The following is an 18181-nucleotide window of genomic DNA, read 5'->3' on the forward strand; positions in this document are numbered from 1 at the left end:
CTCAGGGATACTAGTCAGGTTCTTAACCCACTGAGCCACAGTGGAAACTCTCTCATAGTACATTTTACATAGGTAGTTAGTTCCTGTGTCTAGAGTCCTTTTCTACTTATGAGAGTAGGGCTATTACCCAAATAAATTTTATTTTCTTGTTGACTGGCTGTGCATATCAAGTAAAGAGAGGATGAATGTTAAGTCTTTTTATTATTTAAAATGATAAAGATGTGATAAACACATATACACACACACAATGGAACATTATTCAACCATAAAAAGAATGAAAATGACGCCATTTGCAACAACATGGATGAACCTAGAGCTTATCACATTAAGTGAAGTAAGTCAGAGAAAGACAAATATCATATGATATAACTTATATGTAGACTCTAAAAAAAATGATACAAATAAACTCATTTACTGAATAGAAAATGACTCACAGACATAGAAAACAAACTTATGTTTACCAAAGGGGAAGGGAGGATAAAGATACATTAGAAATTTGGGGTTAACTTATACACACTACTATAAATAAAATAGATAAACAGCAAGGGCCTACTATATAACACAGGGAACTATATTTTCAATATATTTTTTTTTGTATTTTTAGTGCCACACCCATGGCATATGGAAGTTCCAGGCTAGGGGTCTAATCGGAACTATAGCTGCTGGCCTACACCACAGCCACAGCAACAGAAGTGCCAGATCTGAGCCATGCCTGTGACCTACACCACAGCTCACAGCAATGCAAGATTCTTAACCCACTGAGTGAGGCCAGGGATCAAACCTGCATCCTCATGGATACTAGTCAGATTCTTAAACCACCTGAGTTACGATGGGAACTCCTCAATATCTTGTAATAACCTATAATGGAAAAGAATCTGAAAAATTATATATATATATATATAAACTGAATCACTTTGCTGTACACCTGAAAACTAACACAACATTGTAAATTAACTATACTTCAATTTAAAAATGGTTTAAGAAAAGTATAACAATTACAAAAATAAAATGACACATCAAGGAAAAACTACCACCTTCCAAGTCTAGGAGCAGCACAATTAGGGGAATTTGGCCAAATCAAGGAAACCTACATCAAGAGATTTTTAGGTCAGTAACATCAAGAACCAAACTACAGATACTAGAATAATAGTGAGCCAGGACTAGAGTAAAGGAACAACTTAGGACATATTTTAATACAATTAGACTCTCTTTCCCAGTATAACAAAACCACATCTCTATCTAAAGGAAAGCTAGCCTAAAGGTTGAAGCAGTCTAACACCCACCCAGCCCCAATGCTCAGTCTGTTGGAGACATGACTCTAGAAGGCCTTCTTACTAATAGTTAAACCAGAGAAATACCTCTTGTTCTTACCTTCCCTAAACTGCAAAGTTGCCTGCAAACATTGCTGGGTATTTTTCATCATAGTCTTTACTGATAGACCAGATAGACTGTATCATTTTTAAATTAAGGGTTGTAAGAGCTGTTCCAGAGAATAGAAGTACCTACCCCAATTAGAAATCCCATCATCTGATGGCCTTTGTATTTAGAGTCCAGGGTTCCCAGAAGAGTATTTGAGATAGATATTGTTTTGGACTAAGGGTCTGTTGGAAGTAAAGTACTGCTGAGAGTGGTGGGTTTCAAGCTATTATATAGAACCTAGGGTTCCATGGAAGTGTTTAGGTGTGGTACAGGGATAAGGGAAAAGCCATGTAGGTAGGGCTTGTTCACTCTCCCAGGTGTTATAACCAGAGTAGCTTCAAGTCTGCAAGTTTTATATGTGAAGTTCCTAGTGAGATTCTATTTGGAAGTTTTTTTAAGGACTTCGTTATTTTAAAAAAAGTTTGTAAAGGACTCTTAGATGCTTAATTAAGGCACTTTTCGAAATAATTGAATTATCACAGGTTACTTGCAATTATTAAATTATTAATTCAGTATTCTAAAATCAGTGAGATGAAAGAGTCATGTACATTTTAAAATTCTTAGCTGATTAAATGGTTGGATCCTTCAGCTTTCTAAGGACTTAATCAAAAAAGGATATATGAAAAGAGTCCATTTCAGTTTAACAGTGGTGTCACAAACATGATAGTGATTAATTCTCTGTATTATCATGCATCATTAGATACTTGAAAAAAATGTGGTTACAACTCTGGATTCTTAGGACATGAAAAAATACCTAGTTTTAAAAGAAGAAAATCATCAACCCCCTTTGTGTAGGTAATTATCAATGTTAGATTGAGAATCCTTTTCTTAAATTGGACATGACAACTAAGGGCTATTAATTGAATTGTAATCCTTAAGTACATTTTACCTATCATCTTGATTAGTATTATTACCTACAGAATAAATTAATGTAGGATAAAGGCTTAAAGGGGAACAAAGAAAATATTAAAGTTATAAAAGCATCAAGTCTCTGATAGTATCTATTTGGAGTTTAATAGTTTGTTTGACTGTCATAGGTTCTAGGTTTAAGAAAATTGCTTATCCACTGGGACTGGCCACTATAGGAGCAACTGTTTGCTACCCTGTTCAATCAGTAATAATTGCAAAGGTAAGTTCTTTTTAAGTGATAGCTTCATTTCAGTATTTGTTTAAACTCTCAGTATGACAATATTTAAATGTCATACAGCACCTGCAACATTTAATTTTCGGAGAAATATTGTTGGTATCAACTCTTATGTTGGCAAAAATCACATTAGCATCTTATCATGGTAAATGCCATTCTTAATTACATAATTATCACAAATAAATAGGATGTATTTGTTTAAATATAATTCAACAGTATAAATGCTGATTTGAGGATTAGGTTAGAATTTATGTGGAGAAATACTGTTCCATTGTTGAGCTACGTAAAATTCATATTTTAGTTAATAGAAAATTACACCTGCTAAAAGTTGCCAGTTCAGCAGATTAACACGGTGCAAGAAACAACCAGTTGATAGATAACAGAGGCTTCTGAGGAGTAAAAATATACACACATATATACAAACTCAACTTTGAAATCTGTATTACAGTTGTTTTGTCATTTTCTTGTGAGCTTACCCTACAAATCCAAAGATTCTTCTCATGATTTGAACAGTTTGTGTCAGTGGTTTTATTTTATTTTATTTTACTTTATTTTATTATATATATGTATATATGTATATATATTTTGCTTTTTAGGTCCACACCGGTGGCATATGGAAACTCTCAAGCTAGGGATAGAATCGAAGCTACAGATGCCTGCCTACGCCATAGCCACAGCAACATGGGATCGGAGCCACGTCTGTGATCTACACCATAGCTCACAGCAGCACCGGATCGCTGACCCACTGAGCAAGGCCAGTGGGGATGGAACCCGCATCCCCATGAATAATAGTTGGATTTATTTCTGCTGTGCCACGACAGGAACTCCTTGGTTTTTTAATTTTAACAAATATTTGGATTGAGAAAGGCAGCTTTGGGATATACAGTTTTTCTTTCTATTTTTTCTTCCATTAATTACCAGTATTTAACATTTCTCCCTCACACTTGAAGCAATGTGTAGTGTTACCAGAAAGACTTTCCGTACTTGTATTCTCATTACTGTATCTTTTTAATTATTGATGTAGATAAAACTGCCTATTCAGTATTTTAAGAATGTCAAGGATATAGTGCCCTATGTAGTTTGTAATAGGATCAAGCTGCAAAAGCTTACAGCAAAGGAGGAAAACATTATTAATTAAATCTAGTAAAACTTAAGATAATTGATGGATAAAATGATAAACTTATTTTAAAAATTATTTCCTAAGAATTTACATAGGAATTAGCCACTTAAATTCATATAATGTTAGTGCTGAAAGAAATCTTTGAGCTCATTACATTCAACTTCCTCATTTTCTCATTTGCCAATAAGGAAACTGTGGCCCAGAAAAGTTTCAAAGTGACTGATTTGTCCAGGGCTCTATTCAGCTTCATAGGTCTTGCTTCCCTATCTATTTCTCTTCCCAGTGCATGATGCTGCCACTGATTGTTATTGTTCATTTGTTTAGAATAATGACTTTGCTTTTTTTTAAATAAAATTGATACCCACTTATTCTTCAATAATTTAAGCATTACAAAAAAGTGTAGGAAAAAACCCAACTAACCAACTGAAATTTTTTCCTATCCAGAAAAATGTCAGTATTAACATTTGATAGAATATTATTCTAGATATTTCTTCATTCATACATAGACATAGAATGATAGATGAGTGAATAGGCATATATGGTTTTATAAGAGGATCCTAGTGTAGTATGCACCTTGTTTTTTATTTTAAAAATGAAGTATTAAATTTAATTTTACTTTAAGAGAAAGAAAATAAAAACAAAATGCAAAACTTGGGAGTTCCTGTCATGGCTCAGTGGTAATGAACCTGACTATGTCCACGTGGTCATGGGTTCGATCCCTGGCCTCTCAGTGGGTTATGGATCATGGCGTTGTCACAGATGTGGCTCAGATATGACATTGCTGTGGCTGTGGTGCAGGCTGGAAGCTGTAGCTCTGATTTGACCCCTAGCCTGGGAACTTCCATATGCCACAGGTGTGGGCCTAAAAAGTGAAAATAAATAAAATCAAATGAACATTTAAAAACATTACAATAATGTGAGTGCAGAATCCTCTTAGATTTTTAGTATTTCTCTTAGCCTTTTGTCTTGTGCACCTCAAGTTTGATAGTTTTTTTAGTAATTCACTTTTGAGTCTTTACAAAACTTAATTTTTGTAAATGCAACAATTCTCTTTACACTTATATTTCATCCTGTTACATTTAAATTGTTTAGTTATAGTAAAACTTAATTATCCTGAAAACAAATACAACTTATTCTTTCTTTTTTTTTTTTTGGCCACATCCACAGCATGTGGAAGTTCCTAGGCCAGGGATGGAACTCACACCACAGCAGTGACCTGACCTACAGTGGAGACAATGCTGGATCCTTAACCCACTGAGCCACCAGGAAACTCCTAATATAATTTATTCTTGATAAGCATACAAATCACTTGTGAAAGACAGTAGTTGGGTATATTGTAAAGTACCTACTAGTAATGAATATTCAGCATTCTATAAATATCACTTATACACTTTTAAAACAGCTTTTTGTTAATCAGACTAGTCTCTTTAAAAAATGTCAGGTAAGAGCTCTTCTGTTATATGTGTATTTTTGGAAGGAAGCAGCTCATAGATTTTAAGAGATTCTTTAAGAAGTCTGTAATATAAAGAAGGTTACAAAATGATAGTCCAGAAAGTTCTTTGAAAAATAAAAGTCACACTCCAGTTACTATTTCAGAAACGCACTTCAAGATGAAATTGCTTTTCGCTTTTTATATTTTTCCTCACAGTATTTTCGTTATTAACTTTTTTTTTTTGTAAAGAGTAACAAGAAATCTGTCTTTGAAAACTAACATATCTAGGAATAAACTTGATAAAATCGAATTTTAAAACTTAGATTTTAAAAACTATTAAACTTTACTGAAGGGCATTTTTTAAGCTTGACTACGTTTTGTTCTTGACTAGACTTGTTTTCTGAATGAAATGATTCAATATTGGAATATGGCAGGTGTTTTCAAATTTATTTGGTTCTTACAAAATCCCTGGATTTGGAGGGAATGTGACATTCATCCAACCAGTATTTGCTGTCCATGTGCAATGTGTATGGAACAATACTAAGTTATAGCATAAATAATAAAATATACCAAGAGAACAAAAGAGAATGTTAAAAAATATATCGAGTGTGTCTTTGTATACGTTGTGGGGTGTGGGGGAGGGTATGGTGCAAGTGGCAGTTCAGATCAGTGTGTAAAGAATGCGTGGACAGGAGTTCCCGTCGTAGCTCAGTGGTTAGCAAACCCGATTAGCATCCGTGAGGACATAGGTTTGATCCCTGGCCTCGCTCAGTGGGTTAAGGATACAGCGTTGCCGTGAGCTGTGGTGTAGGTCGCAGATGCGGCTTGGATCCCGCATTGCTGTGGCTGCGGCTGTGGCGTAGGCCAGTGGCTACAGCTCTGATGCAGCTCCTAGCCTGGGAACCTCCATATGCCACGAGTGCAGCCCTAAAAAGACAAAAATACAAAAAAAAATGCATGGACTATTCAAGAAATGTATCAAATAAATTCCAAGTGGAATAAAGATCTAGTGGTAGGAGTTCCCATTGCAGCTCAGTGGGTTAAGAACCTGACTAGTATCCATGAGGATAAAGGTTCAATCCCTGGCCTCCCTCAGTGGGTTAAGGATCTGGCATTGCCACAAGTTGCAGCTTATGTCACAGATAATGGTTCAGATCTGCTGTTGCTGTGGCTGTGGTATAGGCCAGTGGCTGCAGATCCGGTTTGACCCCTAGCCCAGAAACTTCCATATGCTGCAGGTGTGGCCCTAAAAAAAGAAAAAGAATCTAGTGATAAAATATAATATTATAAAATATCAGAAAAGCGGAATATTTGTGTAATCTTGAGATAGAAAAGGCCTTAGGCAAAACATAATCCAGAAGCCCTCAAAGAAAAAAATTAATAGATTTTACATCAGAGTAGTATATTTCTGTTGATCACAATATACCATATACAAAGTTAATGAATGAAAAATGGGGAAAACAAGTTGCAGCATGTATAACAAAGGACTAAATAATAGTATCCTTCTGTATAGTAAAAGTTTCTATAAATCAGCAGGAAAAGGATAAATGCTCCCCTAAGAAAATGAAGAAAGTATATGAATAAGTTCTACACAAATTAGAAATATAAATGGCCTAATATATGAAAGATACTTAATTTCATCAGCAATCAAATAAATTCAAATTAAAAAAATCATTTAGATACTGGTTTTTAGCCTATCCAAAGATTTAAAACACTCATAACACTGCTGCTGATAAACAGGGTTGGAAAATAGATATATACTCTTGGTGGGAGTGTAAATTGCTACAGTACATTGCTTACTTTCTGGGGGCAGTGTGGCAATATTGTCAAAAATTCAAATATATATGATCTTTAATCCAGATATTTCACATCAAATTTTTCCAAAGAAATACCACAAGGGTATATAGTCCCAGTTGTTTGTGTAGGGTGGTAATTTGCAGCATGCTTATAATTGCCACAAAGGAAGTATCCCATATGCCCATCAAAAAGGGATTTGTTAAACAAATCATAATGCCCATATGCCCATCAATAGGGGATCTGTTAAGCAAATTGCAATGTACCTATTATAGAATACTAACTATCCAGCTATTACAAGCAGATCTAATGGCATATAAACTGATAACATCTCGATGACATATTGTTAAGCTTTAAAAAAAAATCACATCTCTGAGTTCCCTTGTGGTGCAGTGGAGTAAGGATTTTGTGTCACTGAAGCGGTTTCAGTCACTGCCATGGAGTGGGTTTGATCCTGGCCCAGGAACTTCCATATTCCACAGATGCAGCCAAAAAAAATCACATTTCGACATAGTATGTATCATGTAATCCTGTTTGTGTTTAAAAAAGAAACAGTGTATGTATGTGCAGTTTTCCTAAACATTAATTTAAAACATAATTGAGATTGTAGTTTATAATCTATTCTCTGTTCTCTTTTTTGCAATTCAGTAGTTCATCATGGTTTTCTATCCATGTCACTGCATATAGATCTACCTCATCCTTTTTGGTAGATCTATAAGTATCAACATTCCATTTTATTTTATTTTATTTATTTTTAGGCCTGCACCTGCGGCATATGGAAGTTTCTGGGCTAGGGGTCAAATTGGAGCCATAGCTGCCAGCCACAGCAACATCAGGTCTGAGCCGCATCTGCAACCTAAACTGCAGCTTGCAGCAACGCCAGATCCTTAACCTACTGAGCAAGGCCTGGGATCAAACCCTTATCCTCATGGATACTAGTTGGGTTCTTAACCCACTGAGCCACGTTGGGAGATCCATCATTCCATTTATTTTTAAATGCTATGCATGTGCACATATAACATACATATTAGACTAAAAGTTCAGGAAAAATATTCACACAACTGTTAAAAAAGGTTACATCAGAGGGAGGAGGAGGACTTTCATACTAGTGGACTGACTGAATTTTCTTAAGTACTGCTATCTACTTAGCAAAAACAATAAAAATATTTCTATTTAAGGAAGAAAAAGATAGTTTTTGAAAATTTGTGTTTATATAAAGTGTAATCCTGGAAAGCTCCCCCAAACCTCTTTAAAATTTGAGAAATCGATAGCTGTTGACATAACTTTAACCATAAGGAACAAAAGGGTAGGAAAAGAATCAAAAGAAGGAATCATAAGATTTTCAAAGGGAAAAAGATATGAATGAAAATAGCAGCTTCAGGAATTCAGTCAGCATTGTAGCCTCTGCTTTAGTGTGTTTTTAGTTCACTTTGTATTTCACGTTTCTACTAAAAAAGTATTATTCTGTGGAGAAACACATTAATTATTTTTCTTTCTGACTGGAGAAAGCACCATAAAAATTCAAGCAAAAGCATTAACTTTGTAGCATCTTAAAATCTTATTTCTTATTTCTATGTCAACTGTTTATTATTTGGAACTGTCTTTCCCAAACTCCTATTAAACAGATAGTTCGTTGTTGTGTTTTGTTTTTGTTTTTGTTTTTGGCTGTGTCCACAGCATGCAGAAGTTCCTGAGCCAAGGATCGAACCCACACCACAGCAGTGACAATGCTAGATCCTTAACGGTTAGGCCATCAAGGAACTCCAGACATAGTTTTACATATGTTACAGTGTGAATGGAAACTACATGTTTAAGACTATTATTTTTTTAGCATATTTTTAGATTCACAACAGAATTAAGGAGAAAGTATACAGATTTCTGGTACACCCCCTGTACCCACACACGCATAGCCTCCTCCATTATCAACATCCTTACCAGGGGTACATTTGTTGTAATTGATGAACCTACACTGACATATTTTACGCTAAGATTCACTCTCGGTGTAAAACTTATATACTTCCATAAGGCAAATAATATTTCATGTAAGATATAGAAAATGAGGCTTTGTGTTATATGATCTAGAGATTTATATCTTCACTATTGATTCTAACCTGAGTGTTCATATAAAATACCATGTGTAAGTTTTTTAATATTTGTTATTTTAACTTTAAAAAAATGTATTATTTGACTCACTTTTTTTAAAATTAGGTAACTGGGAAAAAGGCATATACTACAAGCCAGGAAATTTATGAAGCAGTTAAATCATTGTGGACAAAAAACAGCAAAAAAGAGTCACTTCCTGAACCTAAAGAAAAAACTAAGGTAGAGTTTAAATGGTCCAAAAAGGTAGACTTTGAGTTTTGTTTGGGTGGCTGTTAGCTTGTAATGGGACTCCAGGACAGAAGTCAAGGATGGAATGAAAGGAAATGAAAGAGCATACTACTACCTTGGCATGCTGTAATTTTTTAGGACATTTTATTCTTTTAGTAAAATAATTTACTTATGAAGGAAAAATCTTTTTTTGTAAACAGCTGGGAAACTCTGCCAAAATAGCAATACCTGCAAAAACAACTCAGAACCTGAAACAGTCAGTGCCTTTGCCAACAGAACTCAGCTCTGAAACAAAGACCAAATCAGAATCCACCTCAGGTTTGTTTGAAATAACTCAGTTTTAATTTCTTAAATAATTTTATAGTATTATAATTAGTAGTTAGAACTTATTTATGTTTTCTTCATAAGTGTTTTGTCTCCCACATATCTGTAATCTGTATCTTTTAAAGTTAAGTATTCAGATACCTAATTGCAACATAACTCATAATATAGATCTTTGCAAATGAGAATATGGAGTGGCACTGGTAGGTTGAGTGAGTGAAGCATTTAATATCACTTTATAAATGTGAGCTTTTTAATCAGGTGGAGGAAAATGTGTCTTTCTGGATTCTATCAGTTTAAAGGCTACAACAATGAATCATATCTACATAAAAAATATCAGCTTTGCATTTCCTTTTCTTTCTTCTTTTTTTTTTTTTTTTTCTTTTTATGGTCGCACCTACAACATATGGAAGTTCCCGGGCTTGGCATTGAATTGGAGGAGCTGCAGCTGCTGGCCTACAACATAGCCATAGCAACGCCAGATCCAAGCCACATCTGTGACCTACACTGCAGCTTGCAGCAATGCCAGATCCTTAACCCACAGAGTGAGTCCAGGGATCAAACCCACATCCTCATGGATACTAGTTGGGTTAGTTACCATTGAACCATAGTGGGAACTCCCAGCTTTCCATTTCTTATGCTATTTACTCCTTTCAGTCTTGGCTTATTCTATCAGTTTAATTTAGTTTAGATACTAGGAGAACTTTCAGTATCATACTAAAAATAGCATCAATTAATTAATAATAATGACTAATAAGTAATATATTTACCAATATAAGGTATAGGCAATTAATACTTTGTGAGACCAAATGATGACAATTATACTTTCTAGGCAAATTCTACCCAGTTTTACTGTGATCAGAAAGAAAGAAAGAGTGTTTACTACTATTTCAATAGTATATTTACATAAATTCACCATATTTTTATCTGTACCAAGTAAATGGTACTACCCATCAAGTTATCTTATTACAAAGGAAATAGGACCAAGTCAAAGGTAGAGAATTAGGGAATAATGAAAATATCTGCCCTTTACTGAGCAACTACTGTCGTGCAGAGAGCTGAAACTACAGTATGTTATTCAATCCTCACCAACCCACTCCAGAAAAAAAAAAAAAAAAACCTCTGGTGTATATGTAATTTTCATTGTTTTATGGTGAAGAAACTGAGACTCAGGGAGCTTAAGTAACTTGCCCAAATTCATACAGTTTGTGAATAGAGTTGTGTTTATAGCTTGGATATTCCTGATGCCAAAGGCCAAGCTTTTTTCACTGCTTATAGATTATCTAATTTAAAACCAGAGTTTGGTCTCTAATTTCAACCTCCTCTTCTCTTAGTTTTTTTTTTTTTGTCTTTTTGCTATTTCTTTGGGCCGCTCCCACGGCATATGGAGGTTCCCAGGCTAGGGGTCGAATCGGAGCTGTAGCCACCTGCCTACACCAGAGTCACAGCAACGCGGGATCCGAGCCGCGTCTGCAACCTACACCACAGCTCACCGCAACGCCGGATCATTAACCCACTGAGCAAGGGAGGGATCGAACCCGCAACCTCATGGTTCCTAGTCGGATTCGTTAACCACTGAGCCACGACGGGAACTCCTCTTCTCTTAGTTTTTATTAAAGCTGTCACTGAGAAATCTGATTTTGAGTTCTACTGAATTCCTGTCACCTCTCCTTTCTAATGAAGATAAGTTATACAGTTTTAGACTCTCTCTAAATAATTCACAGTTGACTATATTCCCACAAGTATATAACATAACCAGTTTTTCTAAATGCCTGTCAACTCCAGAGATCTTTGTGGGGATGTTATAGCTTAACAACGTCAATTCTTTTCTTCACACATCTGGATTCTAGAACCTTTTAGCTACCTGTCATGGGTTATGTAGTATATGAAAAGCATTCTAAGGAGGCATGTAGAGGAGAGAGACACCTACTATTATTCATCCTTATCATATATCATTCAGAATTGAGTGTACATCAAGCTCATACTAAGTTCTCAATGAGTGTTAGAAGAGATCATTAGCATTTGACTGAGTAATTAGCCGTTTTGCTGATAAACACATTTATTGTCATTGAGCACACTTTGGGAGCACATTACTTAGCTAGGGAGCCTAGTCATGCCACCACTTCTTAGCATACAGAATAGACTGGGTATACTGTCCAACTATATATCATGCCTTTGAATCTCAATTTAGTTTTTCTTTATCATTCATATACATTCATGGTGACAGGTATTATTTTGGTAATCACAAATTTAGAAATTTGGTGATATGGACGTCTTCAAAATCTGATAAAAGCAGAATGAAATCTCTCACAGTCTCACAAGATTAATGTCCTTCTTAAACAGAGATTGACAAACAGTGGACCTTGTGCCAAATTTGGCTCACTATTTTTGTTCATTTCATAAGCCAAGAATGATTTCTATGTTATTAAGTAGTTTGAAAAATCAAAAGGAAAATCTTTCCTGACAAGTGAAAATTGTATGAAATTCAAATTTCAGTGTCCATAAATAAATAAAATTTTATTGGAACACAGCCACACTTACTCATTTATGTATTGTCTGTGGCTGCTTTCACCCTGCAGTGGCAGAGGTGAGACAGTAATTCATTGCTGTTTTATAACTTTAAATATCTTTATTCTTTTCCTGTTTGTTGTAACACCAGCTTTTTAAAAATTCTGCTGAAAAAAACTTTAAGCATAAATTGTTTTACAAAGAGATTAAAAATATGATAAAGTGCAAAGAAAAGCATTATAATGATTGGGGAGTTGAGACTCAAGAATAGTTTTATGACTGCTAATTCTTTGGGAGGACTAAGAGCCCTTGATCAAAAAGAATGAAAAAATTCTAAGAGAAAAAATATAATTCTTAATTACTCCAAAAAGCATGAGATGAACCTTTTTAAAAAGGCAGAAATCATGGAGTTCCTGTTTTGGTGCAATGGATTAAGGATCCAGTGTTGTCTCTACAGTGGCATAAGTTCAGTCTTCAGCCTATCTCGGTGGGTTAAGGATCCCACATTGCTGCAGCTGTGGCATAGGTCACAGCTGCAGCTCGGATTCAATCCCCGTCCCAGGAATTTCGATATGTGCAGGTATGGCCAGAAAAGGGAAAAAAAAAAAAAGGCAGAAATAAAATGACCAAGGCTAGTTCTAAACCAGCGGGATCCACATCACAATTTCTTGAGTCAGAATCTCCAGAGATGAGGCCTCCAAGCAGGTGGGTTGTAAGAAAACTTCCATGGGGATTCTCTATGCCTGTTCCTCTAGTTAATAATATATGACATAAGCTGTGGAAATCTGAAGGCAAAGGGTAAGTTAATAAACTTTTAACCAGGAGTTCCCGTCGTGGCGCAGTGGTTAACGAATCCGACTAGGAACCATGAGGTTGCGGGTTCGGTCCCTGCCTTTGCTCAGTGGGTTAACGATCCGGCATTGCCCTGAGCTGTGGTGTAGGTTGCAGACGCGGCTCGGATCCTGCGTTGCTGTGGCTCTGACGTAGGCCTGTGGCTACAGCTCCGATTCGACCCCTAGCCTGGGAACCTCCATATGCCGTGGGAGCGGCCCAAGAAATAGCAAAAAGACACACAAAAAAACTTTTAACCAGATCTTAGACAAGAGTATAAATTAAGGAAGTGAGTTAGAGAACTTAGTCAATTGATGGATATTGTTAAGCAAATTAGACACATTCAGACTTATATAAAATAATTGTCAGTGCTTACCATATGTCTATTTGATAAAAAGTGTTAATAAAACTATTCCATTGTACACTTTTTACTTGTACTTAGCAAAGGCTTCCACCAGGTGGCAGTAAAGATGCATTTGAAAAAGGAGTAGGCAGAACCAGTTTCTTTTTTCTTTTTGCTACAAACCCCTTCTCAGAATGTTTTTAAATGGCATAAATTAAAATACATAGTAATTATGAGCTTCCTAATTGTATTAAATAACAATATCTAACAACATATCTGATAAAGGCCATAGTTTAGAAGTAGTAGTAAGTGTTAATATTTCAAGATATCTGCAACTGCAGTGTGATATGAAAATATCTGTGATTTCTATTAGTGGCAGAATCAAGGGTACAGTTAATATTAGTATGGTTTGTTGCCTGCATTCATTTTTGAAAAAAAAATGTTCATTTTCAATTAGAGGTTAATGAAAATAAGGACAGCTTTCCCCTATTCAAGTTAATAGATTGTTATGAATTATATCTGCAGAAACTACCCCCCCTCCTCTAAAGGGATCCCAAGTTAAAAATCTCTATCTTACAGAGCACTATATTCATGTCATAGGTAGTGATTATTTAAGATCTGGCTGTTTTTAAAATATATTTGGTGGTGAAGTTACACATAGTTCTGTCACAGTCTATAAAACAGAAACTGTTTCTGAAAAGATAGGTGTAGGATTTCCCACTGTGGTGCATTGGGTTAAGAATCCAACTGCAGTGGCTCAGGTTTTTGCAGAGGTGCAAGTTCAATCCCAGGTCTGGTGCAGTTAACCCAGATCTGGTGTTGCCACAGGTGCAGTGTAGATCACAGCTGTGGCTCATTTTCAATCCCTGGTCTAGGAACTTCCGTAGGCCTTGAGTGCAGCCATAAAAATAAAAAAAAAATGAAAAGATAGGTGTAAAATAAATAGTTATGTAAATTATTTCTCTTTTATTTTCATCATAAAACTAGAAATTAAATTCTTCTATGGGAGTTCCCGGCGTGGCGCAGTGGTTAACGAATCCAACTAGGAACCATGAGGTTGCGGGTTTGGTCCCTGCCCTTGCTCAGTGGGTTAATGATCCGGCGTTGCGGTGAGCTGTGGTGTAGGTTGCAGACGCGGCTCGGATCCCGCGTTGCTGTGACTCTGGTGTAGGCAGGTGGCTACAGCTCCGATTCGACCCCTAGCCTGGGAACCTCCATATGCCGTGGGAGCGGCCCAAAGAAATAGCAAAAAGACAAAAAAAATAAAAAAAAATAAATTCCTCTATGAAAAAATGTTATGTCTCCCAAATGTAAAATGAAAATCATTTCAGAATGAATTGGAGTTAGGAAAAGATTTAAAACAAAAATTTGTGAAAAATTTTTAGCCTTATGTCACAAAATAAATACAAAAATTGTTCTTACCACTTTGTATTATTGTAATGAATATTAAAAGTAATTGTATGATATTGTTACCTCTCTACCCCCATTTTACAGAATAACCAGGGATATTGTGTTGGGGGTCAGACAAAACTGGATTCAGTTCTGGCTCTACTACTTATCATCTGGATAACATTGGTCAAATTTCTTAACCTCCTTAAATTAAAATTTCCTATCTGTAAAACAAAGATAACATAAAAAATATCATCTATCTCATGGTATTATGAGACAACACGTGAAAATAATGTAGCGTATTGCCTGGCACAGTTTATCAAGATCACAATTTATCTACACACTGCCAAATCCAGGAGTCCATTCTCAATCTCTATGTTAGGTAATCCATCAGTAACTTCTAACACGAGTGATTACTCCATCCTCCTTGAAATAATCTCTTCAGTTGGCCTGTGGGATATCACTTACTCTTGGTTCTCTTGCTTCACCAACTGGCTGTTTCTTCTAAGTCTTCTCTGCTACATTCTAATGTTCTTAACCTCAAAAAGTTGGAATATCCAAAGGGCTCACTCCTTGGACCTCTTTTCTTACTTGCTAGATGATCCCATAGTTTTAAATGCCATGTATAGGCTAGGATTGGGAGGGTGCGAATAACACATACACACTACTGTATAAAATAGATGATTAAAGAGACCCTACTGTTTAGCATAGGAAAATCTATTCAATAGTTTGTAATAACCTGTGGGAAAAAAGAATGGATATATTTATATGTATGACTGATTTGCTTTTCTGTAGATCTGAAACTAATACAACATTGTAAGTCAAATATACTCCAATAACTTAAAAAAAATAAAAATAAAATTTATAAACCAGCCCAGGTTACTCCTAAACTCTATAGATTCATATTTCTAGCTGCTTGTTCAATGTTTGTATTCAGATGTCTAGTTAGCAATTCAAATATAGGACATCTGAGACACTTCATTTGCCTTCATTGCCCCAAACATGCTTCCACATTTTTCCCTATCACAATATCAATTCCATTCATGTGTTTTCTCAAGATAAAGAGTCTCTCACACAACATAATCCTTTTAGAAGATCGTATCCATTCTACCTTAAGAAGTTATCCAGAGTCCCAGTTCCTTCTCACTACCTCTACTGCTACTGCCCTAATGAAAGCTATCAGTGTCTCCCTCCTGGGGTACTACAGTAGCTTCCTTACTAGTCTCCCTACTTCCATGCTTCTACCCCTATAGTCTCTTCTCCCCATAGCCAAGAGCAGTCTTTTAAAAAACATAACATCTAGGAGTTCACATCATGGTGCAGCGGAAGCAAATCCGACTAGGAACCATGAGGTTGCGGTTCGATCCCTGGCCTCGCTCACTGGGTTAAGGATCTGGTGTTGCCATGACCTGTGGTGTAGGTTGGAGACACGGCTCGGATCTGACGTGGCTGTGGCTGTGATGTAGGCCTATGGCTACAGCTCCGATTAGACCCCTGACCTGGGAACCTCCATACGCTGCAGATGTAGCCCTAAAAAGACTAACAGACAAAAAAAAAATCTATCATCAATGAGATCCTGCTGTATAACACAGGGAATTATATCCAGTCACTTGTGATGGAACATGATGGAGGATAATAGGAGAAAAAGAATATATATATATATATATATATATATATATATGTATGTATGTATGAATGGGTCACCTTGCTGTACAGTAGAAATTGACAGAACACTGTAAATCAACTATAATGGAAAAAAATAAAAATCATTTAAAAAAACATAACATCATGTCACTCCTCTGCTCAAAACTATCCAGTGACTTCTTGTTTCACTCAGAGTAAAAAACAAAAACTTAGGCATTCTCTGGTGGCATAGCAGGTTAAGGATCTGGCATTGTCACTGCTGTGCTGAGGGTTGCAGCTGTGGTGAGGGTTCAATCCCGGAAACTTCTGCGTGCCCTGCCTCCCCCAAAAAAGAGAAAAACTTTGCCATGGCCCTAAGCGGCCTAGCCTTCTATTCTTTTCTAATCTTGCCTCCTACCACTCTCATTGGATTCACCATCATTACGTCTTGCCAACTCTGTTCCAGCCATATTGGCCATTTTATGGCTTCTCAGACATGCCTAAGGTCCATTACACTTGCCGCCTGCTCCTCCTGTAAAGAATTTCCCTCAAATATCTATAGGACCCCCACCTTCACCTCCTGAAGTTCTTTTCTCAAATAGCACCTTTCTAGAAGGCTTTCCCTGGCCACCCTATTTAAAACTGCAAATCACCCAAGCACTCCATATGCCCCTCCCTGTTGTATTTTTCTGCATAGCACTTACCACCTTCTGATACATCTTTTGCTTTATTTATTCTCTCTCTCAGCCAACTTGAATGTAGGTCCATGCTGGCAGAGATTTTTATCTGTTTTGTTCTAATGTATACCCAGTATCAACATGAAATGTGTTAAATGAATGACTGATTTTGTTCATTTTAATACTTTATCAGGTGCTACACAGTTTTTGCTTGACCCCAAGCTCATAGATCATGGGCAGTCCCATCCAGAAGATGCAGATATGTACAGCACGAGAAGCTGAAATAGTCTGCACAGAGAACCACGAGATGTATGAAGTTGCAAATAACGATGGAAAAAATCATGTAATGGGTAACCGTGATGCATAGAGTATACAAAAAGTTTTCTCCTTACATCTTCTAATGTATAGTTTAAGGAATCACACAAGTGATTAAAACACAAACTGTGATTACAATCCAAACAATATCAAATGATCAATGAGAAGGTAGATAGATGTAGAAATATTAGGATGCATCTGATGAATTTTAAGGGTGTTTATTAAAAAAATAAGGAGTAAATGTATGAACACTGATGACACTAAAATCTGAGAAAATATGTATGTGTATATATAAATATTTATATATATATACACATATATATTTGCTTTTACTTTTTCTGAATTAATGTCAGCTAAATAGGAATGGTGCCTGGAAGGATGTGTTCCCTTCTCAGCTTTCATTTTTCATTTCCTGGAGCTGGAATAAAATATCCATATTTTATCACACTTGAACTGGGCTTTGTCTTTTTGTTTTATTAATGTCAACTCCTCTTAAATGTCCCAAAGTATCTTTAACTACTTAAGAGGGCTGTATGCTGCAGACCCCCAATTTTGTAGAATTGGGACCCCCAATTCTGCTTAGCATCCCTTCTACTGATTCCTAGGTGTTTTTCTATTCTGTTCTCCAGGAAAGGTATTACTAGCCTTTTTTTTTATTATTTTATTTTATTTTCCCACTGTACAGCAAGGGGATCAAGTTATCCTTACATGTATACATTACAATTACATTTTTCCCCCACCCTTTGTTCTGTTGCAACGTGAGTATCTAGACAAAGTTCTCAATGCTATTCCAGCAGGATCTCCTTGTACATCTATTCTAAGTTGGCCCTAGCCAACTTAGGCCCAAGCTCCCGATCCCTCCCACTCCCTCCCTCTCCCATCAGGCAGCCACAAGTCTCTTCTCCAAGTCCATGATTTTCTTTTCTGAAGAGAT

At 36.1% G+C, this 18181-nt stretch overlaps 1 protein-coding gene across 5 annotated transcripts in view; it reads left to right on the forward strand.

Moving 5' to 3' along the window:
- Positions 1–17700, forward strand: part of APOOL (apolipoprotein O like) — a 68447-nt gene extending 50747 nt beyond the window's left edge. For 4 of the 5 annotated variants that reach the window (XM_047765197.1, XM_047765200.1, XM_047765198.1 and 1 more), the window contains 4 exons: positions 2457–2548; positions 9118–9231; positions 9441–9558; positions 17126–17700. In XM_047765197.1, coding sequence (XP_047621153.1) covers positions 2457–2548; positions 9118–9231; positions 9441–9558; positions 17126–17214 — 413 coding nt within the window. In that variant the 3' untranslated portion in view covers positions 17215–17700. The remainder of the gene's footprint in view (positions 1–2456; positions 2549–9117; positions 9232–9440; positions 9559–17125) is intronic. The other variant, XM_047765201.1, reaches the window with a different exon arrangement.
- The last annotated feature ends 481 nt before the right edge of the window (positions 17701–18181 follow it).

Source organism: Phacochoerus africanus, chromosome X, assembly GCF_016906955.1.
Source record: "Phacochoerus africanus isolate WHEZ1 chromosome X, ROS_Pafr_v1, whole genome shotgun sequence".
Lineage (NCBI taxonomy): Eukaryota > Metazoa > Chordata > Mammalia > Artiodactyla > Suidae > Phacochoerus > Phacochoerus africanus.